The 24,362-nt window shown below is 38.2% G+C and overlaps 2 protein-coding genes across 2 annotated transcripts in view; one reads left to right on the plus strand and one right to left on the minus strand.

Annotated features, from left to right (window-relative positions):
- Positions 1–22,713, plus strand: part of LOC128264129 (uncharacterized) — a 45,292-nt gene extending 22,579 nt beyond the window's left edge. Inside the window, exons 2-6 of the mRNA XM_052999478.1 lie at positions 17,005–17,061; positions 17,123–17,320; positions 18,136–18,329; positions 18,763–18,859; positions 21,079–22,713. Coding sequence (XP_052855438.1) covers positions 17,005–17,061; positions 17,123–17,320; positions 18,136–18,329; positions 18,763–18,859; positions 21,079–21,236 — 704 coding nt within the window. The 3' untranslated portion in view covers positions 21,237–22,713. The remainder of the gene's footprint in view (positions 1–17,004; positions 17,062–17,122; positions 17,321–18,135; positions 18,330–18,762; positions 18,860–21,078) is intronic.
- On the minus strand, positions 6,304–7,429 carry LOC128264130 (uncharacterized). Its single transcript, XM_052999479.1, has one exon. The coding sequence runs from the start codon at positions 7,360–7,362 to the stop codon at positions 6,619–6,621; it is 744 nt and encodes a 247-aa protein (XP_052855439.1). The 5' UTR covers positions 7,363–7,429; the 3' UTR covers positions 6,304–6,618.
- Positions 22,714–24,362: the final 1,649 nt, after the last annotated feature.

Below are 24,362 nucleotides of genomic sequence, written 5' to 3' on the forward strand. Positions count from 1 at the left end.
ACAGCTATCAGAATTGTCACCCTTTTGGATTTTCCACGGCTCACGCAATTCAATTCAATTCAATTCTTACCTGGCACCATTTTAAAAAGGCTTTTACGACCTGACCAACATGTCTGCATATCATAAAACGAGGCAAAATACAAAAAAAAAAGTAAATGAAAAAAATGGCAAATGGCATAAAAATCGCTATTTGTTTAACCCTTTAAGAGGCAGAAAAAATGCATCTGGGAATATTCCCCTAAACCCCGTCTATTTTCTCTTTGTCTCTTTTGTCCGACGTGTATTCCCCATATGCAAATCAACCTTTTTTTTTTTTTGCTTTGGCAATGCACATTCCAAAGGACAAAGGAGTTTTGTCCTGCAAATATTTTCCTCTGTGTCACGCGTGGAGGTGTCATCGAATTCCCTGGGGATGGAGAAGAAATGTTTGAACAGAGGGTTGGGCAAAATAGAAAATGCCCATAAAGGTTGGTCCCCGAGCTGACAAAGCGAGTTGGCCCAAAGTTTGCCATTCGAAGTAAATATAAGGAAGCGCAAATCAAAGTTCAACTTTCTACAGTTTTCAAGTTTCTGGGAATTTATCTATTTTATAAGAATAAAAGTATTGGTAAAATTGTAAACGGTTTTCCTTTCAAATTTACTTACAATTTATTTTATATATTTATCAACAGTAAATTTGTTATTCAATATTGGTTATACAAATAATAAATAAGTAAGTATTATCATGTACAAAGATATTGAAAGCAGTTATAATTAGCTAATTTATTACCTCAGTTTTAATTAATTTTACAAACTTTGTCGATCTTTAGAATCTATATAAGGAAACCCATCGTTAAGCAAGTATATGAAAGATGAAAACCGTCCAATTTGTTGTAAAATAAGCTTTCCAAATAAAATAGGTGAACAAAAACAAATGCTGCCAAAAAAATCAAAGTTTTGTCTCTGGAGGATTTGGTCGATTTGCGTTTGTAAGCCAGTGTAATCTATACCCGAATTCGGTTAGTTCCAACCCTTTTAAAGTGGCCAAGCTAAATACGGCGTCACCGCATCCAAGCTCCTTAGCCGGCCACAAAATCAATCTTATTCGATCACCCCTGCCCCCTGAGTAGATTACAAAGTTTACACAAGCCAAGAAGTGTAAGCCAAAGTTAATAGCACTTATATACTCAATCACCCACACACCCTGGGCAGAACGCCATCATCCAGTTAACTTTGTCTTCTGTAATTTAGTGGGCCACAGACAGGCATTTGGGGTGACCACAAATCTCAGCTGAGCGAAACGCGGAAGAGAGAAAAAGTGTACAGAGTCAAAAGGATAAGGGCAAGGACATTGTGCGTGAGGGTTAAGGACAAATCAGGCATCAATAGCAATCAATCAATTTGCGGGCAAACAAACAAATTGACCAAAAAAGAATGCGAGCCATCCAAACACAGTCACTGACAAAAGTTAACAGCATCTAATGTGATTTTGACACACTCCCCACATGAACATTCAGTGGAGGAAGAGAATGTTTTGACAGTCTATTGTTTACAATTTGTGCGATGGCCGCCCAATTTTCCACCCCCAAATTATTTTCCCCATCGGCTGTTCAAAAACTTTTCTTCCCTCTTTTAAAATAAAACGTTAAAAAAGAAACCGATTTTAAAAATTCATGGCTATTAAATAAGCATACGTCCTGACTGTGATCTATGGGGACAATTAAATATAAATAGAATTTAAATTATATTTAATATATTAAGAAAGTCTCTGAGCATTTGCAAAATTAATGTCTATTAATATTTTAAACAAAAAACCATAATTAAAATGTTTAAATTTTTCTGTAATAAAAAAACACTTCCTTTAACTTTTAATAGGTATCGCCCTGGACACAACAAAATTTCCCTCACTTTTCATAATTGGGTTTGTTTAAGCACAAAAATAAAAGGGGAAACGGAAAAGGTTTTTTTTTGTTTATTTTACTTGGTTTTCAATTTCGATGGTGGCAATCCGGCTGCCAGCTCCAATCAGGGGAACTATCCATCAGTGAGCGATGGCCGTGTCCATTTCCCCAATCCCCATGATTCTCCAGTGGAGTTTTGATGCTGGCACGCATCGTATTCCCTGCTCCTGTTCCCAATCCTCCCTTGAGTTTCATCTGCACAAGAACACACACACACACACATGGGGAAAATCAATAACAAAATTTGGTGGGTTAAATTTCGACTTTCCCCTTGGAATACCCTCAAATTAAATTGAAATACCCTAAATAAATAATCCTAAAATATTATTGATTACTATTTTTTAAGTTGCTTACATTTTATATAGTAAAAAAATATTTATGCTGCTCAAATGTAGGCAATGAATAGTTTTTATACTTTCAATTAAAAGGAAAATGTATGTGTAGCATTGCATAATTCTGGGCACGTCACAAATGAGATCCTTAAAACTTTCCTTGATGGTAAATTTACCTGAAAACGAAGTGAATAGTTTACTATTGCATACTTTTGGGGATGCCACATTTAAGGTCTTTTTATTTCAATATGTTTTGAGGAAGCAAATAAATATGTGCTATAAAGAAAATAAATCAATGACCAAATCTTAATGGTGAGTAAACATATATTTTTAAGTTATGTTTCATAAAGGTTCTTATTAGGAAACATTTGAAGTGTTTTACTAGAACTTAGCAAGTTGTTAAGGCAAATTTTGGTCATAATAAATTATTGAATGTTTTGAAAATTAAAATACCCCGCAACAAAGGGAATCCTGGGCCTAAAAAAGGCGCTCCGAATGTGACAGTCTCACCGAATCGGACGGTCCATAAATTCATCAGCGTCTCTAAATGGCTTAAATGTGGCTTAGTTGGCCACAGCTGTTGGCTGAATGGCTGGCTGGCTGGCATTAAAACCGCAAGATGTCCTAATCCCACCGATGGATTTACAAGGTTTTAACCACGCCCACCGCCCACCGCTCACTCTCCACCTCCCCCTCCATGGAATCTCTAATCTGGCCACTTGATCCCTGTACGCAGTACGCCATAGGGCAACATTTTTGAGGTATGATATAGTATATAGTATGGTATAGTATATCTGCGCAGATCCGCGTTAATCTTCGGCCAGATTTCACACCGCAGAGCACGCGACATTCGGCGGAGGGGTCGTGAGGGGAGGGGTTAAGGGGCCGACGATTAGGCAAATCTTCTACAGGATTTCAATTCCATGGATTCAATGGCTATTCAATGGCCTAGCAACACGCAACGCGAGCAATCCTCAATTGTGGCCAGATTGTAATTAGAGCGGATTCGCAATTCTCACCGACTTAGCGAACGGGCTTAAAGATCCGAAATCTGGGCCAACGGATCCTGCCAAAAGGACCAGCCACTTGAGTCCGCTTCTGTTCAGCCTCGCGCCTTTTGTCTCTGTCGGGCTACTTTGCTTTGTCTGCCACTCGAGGCTCAAGTGTCGCGTTGGAGTCACCCAAACACTTGCGGCTGTCAAACGGCAGCAAAGTCCCTTGGCTTCGTCCGCACCTCGTCTTTGCCTCGTCCTTAGCCCTATCCCATCCGTATCCTTTTCCTAAGACACACGGAGCAAAAATCAGTGGGGCTTATATTCGCTGTCTCTGATATTTCCCGATTTTATCAATCGAAATTCAATCAAATACGATGATTAACAGTGTACTGTTTTATACATCTAGGTATACTTAACTCTATCTTTTGACTCACATAATATTTCAAATTTAATTCTTATAAAATACAAATAATAATAAAAATATAAAGTATTTTTTGATACCTTAACTTTTTCAAAATGTATTAATGCATATGGCTCATAAAACTAACCTGATTAAATAAACGTGTTTGTAAAAAGTTGTTCAGAAATAATGGAACTATTAGAAGTTTGAGTGCACACAGGGAGCTGATGTTGTCTTATTTTTGTCTTGTGTTAGTATAGTGCCTCTTAAATTATGCATTGCCTTGTCCGACCCTGAATAGTTTGATTTAACCAGTTAACCGTAAGGCCCACACTTGGTTGCATGCTAACAGTTTGACACTTTAAAGTTAGTGGCAAGAGTTGAGAAGTTCAGGGGAATGTCAGCCTGCATATTCTATGGACTTGAGGCAAGACAAAGGATATGTCCGTTTTAATTGGTGGAAAAGGTGACCGCAAATGCTCAGCTACAAAGGCTTTATTTCAGTTTTCACTTGGCTGATTTCGTATTTTCAGCTACTCTAAATTTTTTTTTAAATTCCCAAATATCTTCTTTTAAATTAGTTTTTAATTAAATTAATTTTCTTTGACCATATCTCTTCAATTTTTGCTCTGAATAAATCGCATTAAATCGTAACTCATATCTTGGCAAAATATTATACCTTTATTTTCAATTCTCCACACAATGGAGCGGAATTCTCATCTTTATATATATCCTGCTTTTTCTTTGCGCATAAATTTCCTATAAAATAGCGCCATTTACTATTTATTATTCTGCCAGATGGGCAGAGTGAAAGAGATGGGGAAAGGGAGCCCCTTGGGCAAGGTTCGCCTTTTTTTTGTTTTTGTTGGCTCCACTTGTTCTTTATGGCAGCCAACAGGCCAAACGAAAAAAAACTTAATAATTCTACATTACTTTTATGTGCAGCACATGAAAATCAACCGGCGAAAAGTTGTCTGCATTTAAGGAACAACATTTTTGTGACACTTCAACGCTTTATGGCTTTAATGTTAGCCTTAACCCTGCCCTTTATATTCGACCTGCACAATTTCCCCCTTTTCCATATGTTGTCCTTGGTAAAAAGTTTTATAGTGTGTGGAAAAGTTTTGCAATAACCGACATGGCACTTGTTGGCCCACCCTTTTCACCTCGCAATTAGGTGCACCACTCTCGCGCTGTCCCTTTCCACTGCCATATGCCCCTCTCTTTCCCCTGTCATATACCCCTCCCTGTCGCTGGCTAAATTATATAGTGCATAGTGGTCGAAGTCATTGATTGATTGAATGATTGACTGATTGCTGGAACAATTGAGAGTCCGCACCAATTATGGCAACTCACCGATGCAAGCTCAACCACTTGGAGGTAACCCAGCACGCCATATCTTTCACCCGCCCCCCTCCCGCTCCACAACAATGCCATCTCCCGCTATTGTCAAGGTGCCCAAGGAGCGGGAAAAATGTCAGGAAAATGCGAGGACTTCGGACAACGGACTTCGGACTTCAGGTGCGACGTATAGGGAAATGGAGAATGGGGAGGCTTAAGTGGGCAGACAGACACTTGACAAGCCACTAAAATCAATACTGCCGACCCATACCCTGTAAACAAGGCAGGGAAAGCAGACTAAGAGCAATCAATAGGAAATATTTTTCTTTTTTTTTTCATATATTTTTATTTTTTAATAGACAAAAAACTCTTTTATAACATAGAAATATTGCAATTCATTATTCTTCAACAACTAGACTGTTTTAATTTCCTTAAAATATTACAACACATATTTTAAATTAAGTTCTTATAATTTTTGATTGAAATTTGCAATATATATTTGAATAAAACCTTTAACTCCCAGCCTGTTTAAGGGTATTTTGTATAACAAAATGAGTCGAGTTAAAACAATGTTTGTCCATGCAAACATTCCAATATTTTCAAAGCCAAAATCCATATTCCATATTTGCTTATCTGCTGGCTTCTAATTATATTTCCTTTTCGATTTCGATTGCCTCCAGCTGGCATGCACTAATTAATGCACATTTATTCTCGTAATTACGCGCACCATGCTACACTAATACTTTTCATCGATTTGAATATGGATTGAGCGCCCCAAACTCCAGCTTTTTGCCATTCTGCGGACAGCCTTCGCTGCGGTTTGCGGCGGCTATTTAATTTCGAATTTTCAAAGCCCAATTAAAACATTTTGTGGCCAGCAATCAGTTAATGGGCTGGGCTGAAAATTTGAGAAATTAGCGAGGAAACTTTGAAGAAGGGATTTGATTTGGGGACTGTAAACATGGTGAACAACATTGTTGTTACATATTAGCTTTATTAAATTGTTTTAGACAGTAATGCTGCATATGATATAGATCTATTATTACGTATACCATTACTTTAAATGCACTGTCTTTGTCAGTAGTAAATTTCAGGAAATTTGCTACTTATTAAAATTATATTTCCGTGGCTTTAGTTTACATAGTGATTGAAAAGATGAAAAACATCACTGACTCAGCCAGTTTTCCAGCTGAAAAACAAATTCTCTGGGCCGTAAGACCAAATACCAATGCCAATTACCCCATGACCTTTGACCCGCTGCTAATTAGTGAAAAAACCAATAGTTTAGAGTTTACACAATATAATTACGAGTATAATTTGATTATCCAACCATGTACACATTGTTGATTGTCCTGTTCTTAAGTCTAAGTTGTATGATATACAAGGAAAAAAAAAAAGGAAGGTATTTTTGTAAAATCGTCTATACGATTTGCCATTGCTGGGCAATGGAATCGCTGTGATTGTTTGTCCAACTGTTTGACAGCTGGCACACCTGTTGCCAGTCCTCGCCGGGGATGATGGGTTCCAAATGGGTCCACCAATCGCTAGAAACCCCTCCGAACCAAGCGGAGTTGGTGCGATTGGGGACTACTACTTGCTGATTTGCAAACTTATAGATCTGTGGAGATGGTGTGCGTGTGTCCAGCCAGCAGCTGGTAGGTGGTGTACAGTGGCTCCTCATCGATGTCCACCTTAAACCGCTTGGCCGCACTCTCCATTTCCTCCAGATCGCTGTAGCCCGGAAAGCCAGTGGGGCAAAAGTGGCCGGCAATGGCCTCCGGGATGTGGGTGACATTGTGCAGCATGTGGGCGGGGGTCGATTGCAGGTAGGTCCGCCACTTTTGGTAGGACGAGGCCGGAACGGGGCCATTGCCACGCCGCTGGCTGATGGGCGACGAGGTCTTTGGCATTATTTGCTGCGCCTGCTGCATCATGTACATCTCCCACTCCAGGTTGCCCACTGTTTGATTGGATTCAATTGAATTTCGGGATCCCTCGCTCATGTCCTGGGTGCGCATCAGCACCTCCCCATCCTCCTTCTCCTCCTCATCCAGATCCTCATGATCCCGACGAGGTGAGGAATTGGCACTGCTGCAGGTGTAATAGCCACAGGATCGGTCCAGTTGTGGTTGCTCGGCAAAATCATCGCAAATCGGCTGGCTGGAGCGGCTCCAAATGCTGCGGCTGGAGTTTTTCGAAGACGTTGATGAGCTGCTGCCCACGCCGCTGCTGTTCCGACTGCTATATAGTCGCTTCAGGGAGCGACCACTTCCAGATCCGCCGCCAGTTGCCATGTAAATGCTGCTGTTCAGGCTCAGCTCCTTGAGTTTCAGACTGCTCGCACAACAACCCATGATTTGTAGGTTTTAGTGTATATAATGTGATAAAGCGACGCTGGTGAGATGCTCTTCGTTTGACAATTCGTGGTCGACTGTTTGGCTTGGCCATAAACCCAGGGGCTTTATATGTGGCCAGCAGGTAGCTTCAATCGCTGGAGTTCCAGGAATCAATAGCCAGCTACCTGATTAGTTTTTCAAATATTTTTCTGGCCTAATCCGCGAGCGGGATTTCATGAAAACGCGCGGTACTTTATGGCCCGGCAATTTGGCCAAAAACACGGCGTAGATGTAGATGTACCTGAAATCCTCCCGTAACGACCTTGATTCGAGCACTTTCGATCTGGCCAACGAGTTAAGGATATAACATATACATATATACATATATATATATATAGATGTACTCCTCGCTCACTTAATTTTTAAATATTTTTCTAGGCATAACCCTTTTGGGTTTTTATCTGCCTTTTTATAGTGCTATGAGTTATGGCTGAAGATATATGCATGTGTATTGCCGATGTGCTGACATCATGTCGTTTTGGTCGGTGCTGTCCTTGGGCCATTGTCTTGGCCACATCCTTCGTCCTTCCATTGGCCAATTGTTGTGTAAACGCCGTGGCGCAGTCCTCGGAACGCCGTTGACGCCGGCCACAAGTCTCGAATCAGCGGGACAGGACCTTTTCCCGCCCGAATCAAAAACCATAGACCAGAGTCCACGAACACCACGCAGCTGCACCGACTTCGATCTATTTTTCAGCGAAACTCCTCAATGGAACAGCTCTCCCATTCTTGAACTCAATGGCCCAAGGCCAAACGAAATCGAATGTTAAATCGGCATCGACATCGTCATGCAAATGAAAAGCGACATTGGGAAAATGCGAAATGGAAATTGGCAAATGATTTCGCGCGTTAATGGCAATCGAAGTGGGGCATAAGTGATGACAAGTGCACCCGAGCGAGTGTCACACGATTAATTGCAGAAAATCGTCATTATTTTAATTTGCCTTTCACGAAAAAAAAGGAAAATGCATTGAAATGTGTGAAGCATTCCCTCAACAAAGTACGCCAATTCTATGACTCAAAATGGGTATTAAATTAATGCAACCATTTCTCAAAACTAATTTTCTATTTTTGTTTCTTTTGAAGTATAATTTCAATATGGTTTCAATAGTTTATTTTTATTTTGTATTTATTGCCCAAATGCCAAATAAACATTAATGTATTATTTAACAGTAAAATTCCTTTTGAAATTATTTCCTTTAATAGAATCCCTAGAACATTTCAATTATTAAAGGCTACCTTATATTTCAATATGGTTTCCATAGTTTATTTTTATTTTCTTATTTATTGCCCAAATGTTTTTCCTACAACTTTGTATAAATTTGTATGGTTACTTTGTTATCTAGCACTATGCACATTTCAGTCCGCCAGCTTTAAAGACTCTGAAATACTTAGGATCTGGATGCCTTATCTACGGTCGTGTGCCCCTATAATATATCCCAAAAACGGATTGCAACTGCAGTGGCACGTGATAATCGCTGCCTCCGTTGGGGTCCGAATGCATATGAATACCCATGCATACCCACTTTCTTGCCAAACTCCGGGTTCTCCTTTCGGTTTTACGGGGAACTAACTTGGCTTTTGTTGCTGACCAACTGACCAACTGGCCAACCTCAGGCCTCATTTGACTATCGCACATTTGGTGTTTGCTGTTTTGGTTTCTCGTTGCATTTTCACACGCAATCGACGAAAATTCCCGCATTTTTCGGTCTGGGAAAACGCGCAGCGGAATTTCCTCGCCCTTCATATATATTTTCCTTGGCGGAGTTTCCCGCTCTTTTGCCATCTCGCTTGCACTCGTTCCGTTTGTTAAGCGCAGTTTGATACGTTTATGCATTTGAATATGCATCCACATTCGCATCGTCATCCGCATTCGCATCCGCATCCACATCCGCATCCACATCCGCATCCACATCCGCTTGACAGTCACGTAACTCCGGCATTTGTTGGCTGCACGTGACGGGTCTCCATGTCGGCATCCAAATGCGGAAACGGAAGTCAACGAGCTCCCAGCGACCCTGGGACTTCACTAAGAGCCGTATTGCCATTAAAACTGAAGAGAAAACCTCTGTACTTAATCCAGAAAAAAAAACATTTATTTAATTAAGAAAACCCCAAAAATGTCAAATTAAATAAATATATTTTGCATATAATCAGAATACTTAAACATATAAAATATTGATTTATTTCTTTTACTTATTAAATATGTACAAGTGAATTTGTATAAGCTTTGATTTAGTCGACTAATTAAAATCAAGTACTTGTAGTTTACTCAATTTCGAAATTTATATTATTTTTTTACTTCAATTGAAAATGGAAAAAATTGTATATTTTAATTAATCAGGTGCTGCTCCAATATAATTGTACTTTTCTCATAGTGTAGGCCATGTGAATTGGTACTAAGTTCGATTCAGTCGAGTGGCTTAACAGCAATGAGTTGGCGAAGGATATACTATGTCCCTCGATTGGGTGGGAGTACGATAGGGTAAAATACAAAGTGGTGAAATAGCACGTATGAGGAATGACCCTTGATAATTTGGCTAAGGAAGCTATCTCACGACTTCCTCATTGCTTTGCATACGAAATTTACTCAAGTATCTCACTTTTCGTGCTGTTTTTTCTTTGCACAGCTGTGCGTGGAATAATAGTGCCTTTGCAGGAACTTTTGAAGATAAGTTAAATCTAAATGCACTTTTCTAGAGTTTGTCCGTATAGTAATTATTATAATATAAAATCATTTATTTACTATTCTATTATGTTAAATTTAACGTACTCTCTTACGCCACCTCCCTGTGGCAATAATGTGTGGTATACTGTTGGAACTAGCATACTTCACCTAAATTAACTAACTAAACTTGGGAGAAGTTTACTTAAAACGTTGCAAGGTCGTTTAAATAACACTCAAGGCCAGAGGATTTGAGTCAGCCAACAAAGTGCATCAATCGAGTATGCAGTGTTGCAAGCCTTATTTGTGCCAAGGGAACCATCGCATGGAGGATTCCAACCATTTGGACAGATTCGCAACTTTGTGGCAGAAATCAAAGCAAGGGGCCATGAAAATCACATGTCATTTCGTCCTTTCGTCTTATCGTCCCTATCCCCACCAAGTCCATGCGAATCCAGTTCGGTTGAGTCCAGTTGACTTGTCATTAAATGCCAGCTGGCTGAATGCAGGGAATTCCGCACGAAGCTCCAAGGAAATGGCCAAGAAATTGAAATGCCAGTGACACACAGATTTCGAGAAAGGGGACAATCTGAACTAGGGGTAAAATCAGGGGACGTGCCAGGGATCCCAAATAGTTGCAATCGAACTGGAACCAGAACTAAAATAAAATTAAAAAGGTACACCGAAAAAAATGGGATTTTATAACAAACAAATACACACAGTCTATCAAATCTAAAATCATATACATTTAATTGCTCAAATTAGGATATGTATTTTAAAGCAAAAACCAAACAAATTTAAAAGATGTAGCACATCAAGTTGATACTTCAAAATCGTTAAATACAGTAATAATAATAATAATAATAACAATAATAATAATAATAATAATAATAATAATAATAATAATAATAATAATAATAATAATAATAATAATAATAATAATAATAATAATAATAATAATAATAATAATAATAATAATAATAATAATAATAATAATAATAATAATAATATAGTAATAATAATAATAATAATAATAATAATAATAATAATAACAAAATCCAGGCTAAATTAAAAAATTATTAGGTGTTGATATCTAAAAAACTTCAACCTGTATTGTTATGCCAACCAAATTTTACGTGATCTCATTCCAATTTTTAAAGTTTTGCAAACTTTCATTGAATGCATATATGCATTATATGTATATAATAATAAAAGCACATAGTTTTTTATGGAAAATATTAAAAATATGAGCCTGCAATAAAATCCCACTTGCCCCCGATTTTTTCCAGCGTATTCGACGTTGTTGAATGCAACTCTTGGCACAAGTGCAAGCCAAGCAATTGTCTTGGATTCTGGGTTGGATATATTTTTTATTGAGCCAGCTGGCCGAGCGGACAAAAAAAGCGAAGAATGAGGGCCAAGACAATGGCAAGGACATGACCGTTTCCAGGACTCTCGCGGTCGCAGTACATCTGTGATCACGATCATCAATGCAATTTCTGCTTACCATACTCTGTTTTTTCCTTTTTTTTGTGTTCTCACTAACAAACAAAAAAAAAAAACACAAAAAAAACATGAACGGCCGGAGGGAGGGAGGATGGGAGGGATGTGAAATCGGGAAAATGTGAAAGTGGAAATGCGAATGCGAATGAAGGAGGCCGCATTTTGTTTACGAAACGCATTTTCCGTGTATCGGCGGCAACTCCTTGGCCATGGCCATAAAGCCATAAACCGTACCGCGTGCTGAGGCCCAGATCGGTCAGGTAGACAGGTTACATATATATAGACATATGTATATATTTGTGTATACACTTACCTCGTGAGTGACACTCGTACCTCGATGATGATGATGATGGCAGCGATGGCATCGATGGCAGCGCACTTGTTGATCCCGCGACAGGGTCAAGTTAAGTCGCGTACCAGAAATCGCTGGGCGCTCGGAAAGACCCATCAATGTGCCCATGTCGTGGACGGTATTTCCGCATCCTGTGGGAATTTCTCGACGCACTGAGCCGGGGGAAACACACTGACCACTGGACATCCATCCACCGATCGATCCACATGTGTTCCGTTCGCAAATGGGCGAGGCTACTTAGGCTCTAATTTCGACAATCGCCAATCACCTGATGACATCGCAGCTGGGTCCTGGATTTGCCCAGGACCAGGACCATTTAGCCACAGGACCAGGTGTCGCGAGTCCTTGACCACTAGAAGCCTACAAGTTCAAGTCACAAGTGAAGGTGAATCCAGGAAATAAACTGGAATTGCGGAAATGTCGTAAAAGTGCAGCGGAAATTTTACAACTAATTTCAAAAAGATATTCAAATTGACAATAGTGCCCAAAGTAAAGATAAACCGAATATAAAATATAAAACCAAAATAAAATAGATAGCAGACTACAGCAAGCCGAAGAAGATGTACTCTTGAAGCAATAATAAAAATCGAATTCTATCTATATATATATTTTGTTTGGGTATATCTTAACATAAATAAAGAAAAGATGATTTTCCAAAACATTTTTTAATAGCAGCTATTTTTTATGAAATTTAAAATTTAGTTTGGAAATTCCCTTCTAAAACGGCAGCTTGAATGCTTAAACTTGTATTTAAAACGCAGCTTTAAATATAAAACATATAGTTTTGATATCTTAAATTTCAAGCCAAAGGTTTTATAAGGAGAAGATGAGTTTAGAACCTTAAAATCAATGATTGTTATTATTTTGTAGTTGATACTCTTCAAAATTTTTCCGAATTACTTTTACAGCCTGATCTGTATTTAAGCACAAGTACAAAGATGAAAGGAGAGTACACTTTTTGGGTTCGTAAATGAAAGCGGATGACCCTCCACTAAAGCATCACTTAAGTACAGTTGTGCTGTACTTATGCCCCAATGCTTTTTGCGACTAAAAGTGCCCCCAACAATTAAGCATTCCCCATTTATCGGCCACGCCCCCTTAGAGTCTCGTTTTACGATGACCACTTTACGTGCCCACCGCACTCTTTTGTCTTTTTTTTTTGTGTGGCCAGCTTAAAAGCGATTTCGTTAGTGTTCGGAAGAAGGGCCCACTAAGTGCTACAGGCCCACTCCCAAAATTCTCTTAAAGTTGGCCCTACATTATTTTCTTATTTTGGTTAAGCTGAGTGCTCCTTCCTATTTTCCAGTAAGCTTGGAATTTTCTTTTGTTTTATGGAGAACGTTAAAAATAATCCTTAAAATATAGTTTCTGTTCAAAGATTTGTAAATATGCTAATAACATTTAAAATTCTAAATGTTTCACAAATCTATGATTACAACAAAATAAAAACAATCAATATGACTTAACAATCAGTTGAAAACTTTGTTTTACTTTAACAAAAAGTTCAAAAACTTGTTAAAAAATTCCAAAGCATTTTTTTGTTTTTTTTTTTAAATATTAAAAACTATGCTGGTCAAACTAGGCAACACCAAAATCCTTTAAAGAATATGTTTACCCGTTTACGTATACAACGATTTCTCATCTGTTTCATAAAAGTTGACTGTGAAAAAAAAAATGTTTTTTATATATATTTTGCTACCTCAGACGACATTCCAAAATTCGACTCGTTTTCCCCTCATTCATGGTAATTTGGCTGCTTCGAAGCTCTTGCACTCGTCACGTTGAATTGAGTCGAATCCAGTTGAGTTTTTGTCACATGGGTAAGCGGCTTTAGCCGCGGTACACCTGCCACTCCCCCTTCGCACAGGGCCGCCCCTTTGATTCCGGATTCTCGGGAACTCGCAATCGGAATCGGAAAACCGGGAACTTACAACGTGAGGCAGACATCTTGTGCCCCCCATAAAGAAGAAAATCAATAGCATTACCCCTGTTGTAATTGTGTTTGTGTTATGACTGTCGTCCTGCGCCTTCTTACCACACGTTTTTCGCCGTGTATGCCTGACATTGTGTCTGTCTGTGTTTTTTTTTTATTTATGAATTATTGAATGGCTTAAAGAGTTTTTCTCCGCTTGATGTTTATTTACATTTGTAATCCGGTTTTCTTTTGTTGTTTTTTTTTTTTTGTGCCGCTTTTGACAAAGTTTATTGGGAAAACTTTGGCTGCTTTTGTTGCGTTTGCATCTAACAAATTCCACGAGCTGTTGAGACAAATAATATTCCTTGGTTAGATTTTGTCACAAGCTGTTAAACTTGGCAGCAGCTGCATGGCAAAGAAAATTAAATCGGCTCAAATATGGTCAACTGCTTTTCTACATGACTTTTTGATATATGAGATTTTTGATTTAGTTTACTGATAGTAATACATTTTAGTATTCCATTGCTTAAAACTTAAAGGCTTGCATTATTTTCCCTACAGATAAAGAAATTAACTTATTGCTCATTGCACGTTGCGCATTTCATTCTTTTATTTCTGTTTAAAATCTATTTAATTGATATTCGTCTTCAGTACAGTAAAATTATTAAGAAAACATTAATCAATTGAGCTGAATTTCAAATCTTTGTTCAACACCTCATTTAAATAATATATACGTTTTTCACTAAGTCTCCATTTATATTTTATACACTTAGATATTTATTTTAATTTAATTAGTTCCTCTGAAAGATTTATCTGCGGCTTCAAATAATGTGTACAGTGTGTAAACAGTGTTAGTTTAATTAAATTCATCTCACTGTCTGGCTAATACTGGGCTGTGTGTATGCAATATATGCAAATAGTGCTTCTCCTACTTTGGAATAATTTCATGTTTAATTGTCTCCAGACCCATTGCTCATCTCCGTAACTGAAAACCCCAGTTGGTGAGTCACAAATTGCCCAAAATGTTTTTGTTAATTGCCGGCTGAGTCCTTGGTCGTGCTGTTCATTCTTAAATTTACTCCTGGTCCTTGTGTCTCAGCTACTGATTATTAAAATTGCATTCCGTCGTTCTTGTTGTGGGTTATTTGTTTACTCTAATGAGCATTTAATGGCCAATTCCAAGCTGGTGACACACCCACACACACACACAGGAAAAGCAAGAGATAACCGAAAAAAAATCGAGAGAAAATCGGGGAAACTAAGAGGAAGAAGGAAATTTAGATTGGCCTTACCTGCAGCGATTTTCCCTTCCGGTTTTGCATTTTACCCTTTTCCCTTCCTCCTCTCTCCCCCTAATTTGATTTTTATTACACTTTTCCCAGTTCATTACAATGTCTGTTTTTTTTCCCTCTCTCTCTCTCTCTCTCTCTCTCTCTCTCTCTCCTGTTCCGTCGCTTTTCATTCATAAATTACGGGGAAATTTGGCAGATAGTAAGGTTGCTTTTTCCCCGCACTCTTCGCCGGAAAATCCCCTCCTTTTATGGCACATCCTTTGTACTTATCCCTGTGGGAATTGCGTATAATTTGCGCATGTTAATTAGCTCATTTCGGGCATAGATTTGAGCCCATCGTCGAACACATGTAATTAAGCAAATTAGGCAAATGAAGCAACTTAATAAATAGTTCATGGGTGGACCATCTCTCTGCTTCCAAAAGGGGCTGTATGGTTGGGTTAGGGGGAGAAGGGGGGGGGGGGCAGCTAAGCGCTAAACGCTTTCAAGGTCGTTTGCCTAACAGGCTGACTGGCCAACCTAATGACCCATTCCCTTTAATTCATGGCTCCATTTTGCTCTCACTGGCTACACTGGAATAGATAATTGGGAACTGTATTATAGTTGTGTATTTACTTTCGAAATTTTATTTTAAACAAGTTATTCTTTGATTGTAGTTACATTATATATAAATGCACTTTTCTGAACCCTTTGTTATTTAAAAACCTCACCTCAATTACCATCGATACTATACTAAAACATACTTTTTGTTTTGAATAAAAATTGTTGTCAAAATGGGTATGTCAAAAATAAATGAGAGTTTTCCATAGATTTTTAGTTTTTATTAAAGTATTCAAATCAGTTCCCAAATCAGTATTTTTTTAAAATATGAAAATATATAAAAATATTTCTTTTACAGTGTCATCAGCCCTTTGAGGAGGATTTTAGGAGGTGGTTGCAAGCCCCACCTGTTCGCAGGCCTTTGTGGTTGTTGTGGTTCTTGTGGTTCTTGGTTCATTTTCAGCCCGGGCCCTTTCTGACACATTTATCATCGAAACACACAAACACACGCATCGGCCTCAAGGGTTGCTAACTTTTAATGCACTAAATAACTACAGAAAGTTATTTCGTCACGGGTGTGCGATGGAGGTAGATGCCAAGACCTTTTCACACCAAACCCTAGCCACCCATATTTGCATATGCAGTCGCAGCACTTTATTCAAACTTTCACCGACGTCAGCGTCTGGAAAACTTCATCCTTGACACTCCCACATGAACATTACACCCACAACCACCCACAATCACCCTATTCAGCCCCTCTAAGCAATCATATGGGCATAAGCATGGCCATATACGATCCTTTAAGTGCTGCACGATTGCATAATAGAGGGAGTTTTCAAGTGCAAAACTTGGCATAATTCCTCGGCCATCAAATCTGTTTGCAGAGTGTTTATTGCATTTTCTTTGGGGGCGGCAGGGGACTTCCAAGCACATTTTCCTGACGAGGTCCGTCCTTTCGAGCATGGGATAATATTTTCCAAGCTGCCACTTGCCACAAACTCAAATTGTCTTTGAAATGCTTCTCGCTTGTATCAAGTTTCTTTCTTGATTTTCTTTAAAGTTTGTGCATTATGAAATCTGTTCAAATGGGTACACATTCTATGGGCGTTAGGAATGATTGAATTAAATAGGAAATTAGAACAATTAAGTTTAGAACTACACTAGCTTGTTCATATTTTTATTAAGAGTGTAAAGGAATGCAACAATTTATTTTAAGTCCAGAAGTCCGTTGGGGTTATTTCGAAAGACGACAACTTTTGAAAACCATATTGCAAATTATTAAACGTTGAACATGAATATATTAAAATGTAAATTTACCTTTATATAATTTTAGTTGTGCGTTTGGAAGTATCTGCCGAGGAGGTCACCACTGCAGCCAGTTTGTCGGAAGGTGAGTTGTCCCATGAATTCCCCGATTCTGATTCAATACTCCGCTTTTCGAAACCCCGCAGAATGGGGCTCCGGTTGGCGGGGCACAAATTTCCTAGTGGAGGTCGAACAAACCGCTCCCATTTCACCGCCCTCCTCGTCCTCAGCCTCCTCGAATGGCAGCGAGGATTATATTGGGGAACTGGGGAGCCAGGAGGTGGACGATGGATTCACAACAGGTGCCACAACAGGGGCCTCCAATACGACCACCGAAGAGACAGGTGAGTTTAATTATATGCCCTCTATCGAACCTCATTTTTAATTGTCTTTATAACGCAAGTAAAACTGGCATTTTTGCTTTTTAGATTTTAAGAGTAAAAACATTTCTAGAACAAACGCACAAGCAAATGCAATTTTATGAGGCAAATTCCGCAAATCATTGTTTTAAATGCAAACAAAAATTGCGGAATAAAAGTTTTAGATATGGCAAACTTTAATTGGTTGACTTTCTTGTGGCTTCCAAACAGTACAAAACTATTTTCTCTACATGTGTGGGACATTGCTTTTGTCTACACAAATAAACGCTCCGCAAATGCTAGTAAATAATATGTTATTCCCTAAATTAAAGTAAATCCTGCCTGATTTGGTAATAACCAATTTCAAATGAGCATAGATTAGGAACGACATGAGTGGGATTAAAGGTGTTTTCACTTTCGGAATAATAATTTTCCAATGGTATGCCACATATGTAGCCGTATCTTTTGGATACATTTTCCCTTTGCAAATATTGAATTTTCCTTGCACTCGCGCAACTTCAGCACCTGGAAACAAAATCCCTTGGCTGGATTTGGCGGGCTAAAGTCGCTGATTCGGTTGCTTAATAAATCCCAATGCCAAATCCCACTGCCATTTGTTTATCGCGGAGATTTCACATCGACGATAATTGAATTCGAGCCTGACTCTTGAGTTATTTACGTGCGGCACGTGCGACCAGTTTACAATCCAAACAAATCCATAATGTTTATGGCGAAAAGGAGAATTCGATTGCGTACATTGAAAATAAATAAACAAATGGCATTTGCGCGTAATCTTGCAGGACCCAAGATCATCGTTCGCACCGAAGAGGTCCTGATTGTGGGCCTGGTCCTGGTCCTCTGGGTGGGCGCCATCATGCTCTTCTTCAACCGATGGGGCAAGATCCGGATGCTGGAGCCATATCAGCCCAAGTTCCAGCAGCAGCACCGCAGCTCCTGTCCACTGGTCGACCTGGATGCAGTCACTACTCACCAGGTAGGATCCAACCAACGTAGATATATTAAATGAAATTTATTTGTATTTAATTTGATTCTGGCAAGAAAAGTTTGCAAACTTATATGTTATTATACCTATCAATTTAAAAACCTATAATTTAACAGTTTCTATAATTTAATAGCTATATTCATTATTCATTTATTATTCTGTATCAAGAATTCCTTTCGCTTCAAAACAAAGGACAAAGTTTTTTTTTTGGTGTTGTATATTTGTAGACAAATTAAACGGTAAATACAAAGAGCTATGGATTTCTTGAGCTCCCCATAAAATTTATTATATTTTCTTTATTTATTTGTAACAAAAGAAGAAGTGTTCTTTTACCCATTTGAATTTTACTTTATTTTGAGTAGTTGTAAAATAAGTTAAGCTTTATATAGTAAATGCATCGCTTGATATACATATTTTTTTGTAGCGCTCCTCCGTGTCGCGAATGTCGATGGGCATGGTACACAATCTCAATATGCCGACGTGTCAATTTGCGGCCTATAATCCCAACATGTATGCCAAGGGTATGTACGCCGTTCGTGTGCCCTTTTATTTTTTTCCTCCCCTTACCACCCATCCCCATCAAACCGAACTGAATGCAATTAAATTCGAACATCCATCGAGCTCAAAGTATCCGCAACTTGTGCTGCATACTTTTGTGCGTCGCCAAGAGGGACACAGTGACCCAAAATGTATTTAAAATGTTAGGAATAGAATATACGTAATAGAATTTAAGAGTACCTTAGTTAAAATTTAATTCTATTGATGGTGAGAAAAATGTAATGTGACTTTTAATTTATAAATTGGTTTTTTAACAGAATGGCGCACCACAGTTTTCTTAAATTTTTTATTATTATTTATAAAGTCAACTAGAAAAACGTATTACTACTTATTTTTAATATTAAATAATAAAATAAAAATAAAAAATTTATTATATACAACGCATCTTGACAATTTTGGAAAAATAAAACGAAAATTAATAATTGTTTTAGACAAATAGACTTAAATCAAACTATGCAAATAAAAGCTACAATTAAACAAAGAATTAAATGAAAATAACTATGAAAGCAATGGATTATATAAGATAGTTTTGCCTGCTTGTTGATATAAAAAGGATTTTTGTTAGCTCTTATTCATTTTCAATTTATTCATGTTCTTATCATACAGCTGAGACACGCTTGAATTTAATGAACTGGTTAACATATGCAGACATCTGTTCTCACTGCCAATCCCTTGCAGCTTAATAGTAATCCCTCCTATTTTAACGACCCCCATGTTCCTGCAAAGTCGATGCGAATCGAAATACTTATGCGTAATGTGCGCTATTTGAAGCGTTCGTTAACGCCGCCGCCCCTCCAAGTGCCACGCCCCCAATGAAGCTGGTAAATACAGCATTTAGTTGTAGTCACTTTGCTGCCCCCTATCCCGAACCTAGGACTTTTTTTTAATGATTTGCCAGACAATTAAGTTGCTCGCGGAGCAAAGGCAGCGAAGCAAATAACAATACATTTTGAATGCCCCTGCTGGTGGGTGGGGGGTACCCCTTGGATTTTTTGCGCTCCACATCCACAACCCCCCCAGAGCTACGCAATTAAATCCCGTGGAAACGCAACGAACTCATGGACAGGAAGAAAAGAGGAATAAGATGGAAAATACACACATAAAACATGCAGGAGCAGATGTACACATAGAAAAGCTATCTTAAAATTGATAAAGTATTTTTTCAAATAAAAAATTTAAAAATAGATAGGTGTTCAATGAATAGGAAATAAAACTAAGTAATATATCTATCACTATAATGCTTGGCTTACATTTGTTAGATAGAAATTAATATACAAAATAGCTTACATTAGGAAATAAAGGGCAACAGTTCAATAAATATGTGTTTTAAGTGTTAAAATGAAATAAATGATAGGAAAATTGTATTTTTTTTGCTCTGCATGGGAATGCAGATGGAGCTGATGATAATGTGGGTACATCTGCAGAGGCCAAGGCGGTGCGAATGCTGAGTTGAGGCCTCCGTTCCGCAGCGAAAAGTCTATTAAGTTGAGTCAGGACAACGACACAGAGGGGCTTCCCCAATCGCTGAAAGCAAAAAGCAATGCGGAGCACGTGACACGAAGTGTAAAGCATGCTCGATGCTGACCTAAAAATTCAAAATTTAAATTAACAACAGCAACAGGAATTTAAAAGCATTTTACTTACCACATGCTGTCCATCAATTTGGCGATTGAGTAATGAAACACATATTATATATTGAACAGAAATTAAAACAAATTGAAACTAAATTGGCTATCAAATTGTTTTGTTAGGTCTACGAGATAGGAATATGATTAATTTTATTTATTCGAATATCTGTAATAAATTATAGTTTATGGTTACAAAAAAAGGTCAACAAATTAATTGTCTGGAAATAAATGTATTTTTATTTGTTTTTAAATATGTACAAGTTTATTTTTTAAATTACACCCATTAATTTACCTTTAAAGTATTAAGGATTTAAATTCATATAAATTTTGATTAAGTATTAATTTAGGTATGACAAAATCACTGTCCGCTTTAATAACTTACCATACATTTCACGCACCCATCACCAGAACATTTCGACTCGCCTCAGCAAATCCATGGGTTGACATTCATGCCCTCCTGATTGCTACGCCACCAGGAGTAAATGTGTGACCCCCGGCCACTAATTTTCCCGAAACTGAACCATTATCCATTGTTTCGTGTGTGTGTGTTCCAGGATACGCCTCGCATGTGTCGGCGTCGCGTCCGCGCCAGAATTCGGTGTTTGTGGGGGCCAGTACCAGTCACTACCTGATGCCGCGGCCCCCGAGGAAGACCCGCTCGGCGATGGACCTGCACTCGATGGTTCTGGACGAGAGTGCCGAGCAGGTGTAGGATTCCGTGGCGAAATGGAAGCCCTTCGGCTGAGGATCCATGGGAGAGAGTGCTAAGTCAGTTCGTAAGTCAGTGGAGCGTGAGAGTGCGAGTGTGTGGTCCGTTTTCAAACTAAATGTATTTCAGAAGCATATATTTCTGAATTTATAAAGCAGTTCAATTAAATACAGAGTCCGGTGTCTAAAAGTATGCAGTACAATATTTTCCGTATTTGGTGTGTTTGTAGTCTAGCATGTTGTTGACAACTTAGCATACTTTTGGACGACCGCGCTGGAGTTTTTAAGACAAACAAGATTTTCAAAACATCAAGGCTTTAAGAAATACAAGGAATTTTGTTACCACAATTTTCCATGATAGTTTAAGGTTTATTAACCTGCTTTTATTTCCAAAAACCGAAGGAAAATTGAATTAAGTAAAAGTAAAGATATGGTTTTCATTTTAATTTGAGCAGGGATCGATGGAGACGGAATAGCACTGTCCAATAATTGCAACAATATCTGTACTTACCACTCACAACTAACTCTATGCCATTTCCTTACTATCTCTGTCGCACATATTTATTTCTGTGCTGGCACAGAGTCAATTTGAGTCAATTTTATTTAGGACCAGTTATCTGCTGTGAAGTGCACAGTTCACACACGAAGTTATCAGCTAAACATACCGAAAATATGTAGAAATATCTATCTTAAAGTATTCTTAGCCCTATCCAGTGTTACTCAACGTAGTCGATGCGTAACCTCCTTTTTCCTAGCGTGTTTCTCCCTCTTCACAACATTGGATGACAGAGCTAATTGTTAAATAAACAAATGTATACACTTAAAGTAAATAAATATATCCGCGAAACTGTTTAGTCCGTAAGCCCAAAGCTCAAAAATCAATCAGCATACAACTCGAAAATTGACCAAACTTCCCGTATTAATATGTTTTCCCAGCACCTCTGTATTGCACTTTAAAATGTATCTTAACTTAAGTAATTTCGACCAACCAACAAAAAAAAACTGGAAAAGTATGCAGATGATGGAGCGGAAAACGAGGGAAGGGGATTAAAAAAGAAGTGAAAAATGAACAACTAACTAACGAAAGCTTTAAATTCCTTGGGTCTCCTGGGGGACCTGTAAACCAAAAACCCATCCAGTTCGAAGTAAACTAAACCAAAGCTGAGAATTATACTTTAGGCCTAAGAAAACTACAGATTACAGAGTAAGTCACTACCAAAAAGTCTAGTGGGAAATATGTGGATCAATGTACACTATACCTATAACTACAACTTAAAATATAACCTCAACTTAACGATAACTCAAACAGTCAGACACTTTATCCTCACCACTCAGAAAACCAAAAACAAAAAACGAAATTGTTGAATATTAATGTTTAATTAACTTGTTTACAATATTTACAAGGGCCTGAGCAAAACCAATTATATTATATATACACATGTGTACTATATCAAAAACTAAACTATGTATACATTAAATATATATACATGTATAAAAGAAAAACAAAAAACAATTATATAAATTTTGATGAATTCGATTAAAAATTATATTTGAAGCAAAACGAATGTGTTTATTTGGGGCTTTCAAAATTGATAAATATATAAAGTTTAAGGCTTGATCCGTTGGGGTTGACTTATTTAAAAGGTTCAATTGAGTTATGACCAATTCAAGGGGCAGATGTTCATCGTAATGTTACGACTAAAGTGTTTATGGTGTATGGGCGTGCAATAAAGTATAAAGCTATTTGCTCTCGACTCCTACCAAATCGCATTTTTTGGTTTGGGGGTAAATTGGTGTCGCCCCACGCTGAGACCCCATAAACGGGCAACATTTCACAGATGTCGTCGGACTTTGGGCGGTTCGATTGGTTTTCCTCGGTTTTCGGCGGTATTGGAACTGTGTGGTGGGGAAGGGGAGGTGAGAGGGCTTTTGGCCATAAACACATTTGACAAGACGGCCAGAAACTGGCGCGTAAATGGACAAATGGGCGGCAAAGGGGCGTGGCGGTGGCACCAATAAACGGAAACCATTCCATGTCTGGCCATCTCGACCATTTTGGCCATCTCGACCATTTTGGCCATCTCGACCATCTCGGCCATCGGGTTCAAGTGCAGGCAATTTATGATGTCATTAGAGCTGCCTTTTTGGGGCTAGGAAATTACAAAATAATATCAGTTTTATTCTAACTTAAAGGTTCTTTTACCCGTGCTCATTGTAAACTAACAAAATGCATTGAATATTTTTATTTTTAATATTTTTTTTTTAGATTTTAATTTGCACATGGGCTAATAATAAATATGCTTCGTTTATTTCTATGTAGACAATTGTGGCAGCACTGGGTGACACTGTTGGTGCAGCGAAGAGAAAGAGGAGAAGAGCGACCTTGTCGCCGCCGCGGGCCACAAATCAAATGCCACCCCACTTTTCTCCGTCCCTGAAGCTGCAGCCTACCAGAAAACCAATTGACACATTTTGGGAGGGGTCTTTAAGATTGTGGTGTAGCCTTACTACTGGAAAATAGAGGTCTCAAAACCAGTTGACTTAACCCCAAAAGCATCAAGTTTTTAATTGAGCTGCTACAATGGAAAGTGGACAAGATATAGCCATCTTATCCAAGCTTAAAATGTTATTTTATTTTTACTCGTTTTTCCCTTTTCAACCAACCAAGGACAGACTGCTTGTACGTTTTAATATATTATCTAAAGCTTAATTCAAACTTTATAATAGCAATGTAAAAACAAAATCGCAAGGAATAAGTTTTCCTTTTGTATTATGCAAATCAATTGAAGGTTATTATCATATAAAATTATGAATATCATAAAACGTCCTGAAAAGCATAAACGTGTCAAGATATTGCTTATATAACAAGAATTTCAGCGCAGTCAGCTCATGGAATTCCTAAAAAAAACTGCCACCCCAAAAATGTCATGAACATTGTTACCAACACTCGTAATTTGTCCAAAATTATGAACGTTCAGCTAAAACGTAAACGTAAGCAATAGTCGACAAAACGTTAAACAATGACAATGGCGATGAGAATCTGCATGACAATGTGAATTAATTTCAGGCACACGACCATATCCAATTTGGGTATCCCATTTGGGCACAGGACACTGGCTGCCTGCACTAT

This window comes from Drosophila gunungcola, unplaced genomic scaffold, assembly GCF_025200985.1.
Source record: "Drosophila gunungcola strain Sukarami unplaced genomic scaffold, Dgunungcola_SK_2 000057F, whole genome shotgun sequence".
In the NCBI taxonomy this organism is placed as follows: domain Eukaryota; kingdom Metazoa; phylum Arthropoda; class Insecta; order Diptera; family Drosophilidae; genus Drosophila; species Drosophila gunungcola.

Bases quoted from the DNA above. Each gene is read 5' to 3' on its own strand.
- LOC128264130 (XM_052999479.1), bottom strand. From the start codon at position 7,362: ATGGGTTGTTGTGCGAGCAGTCTGAAACTCAAGGAGCTGAGCCTGAAC.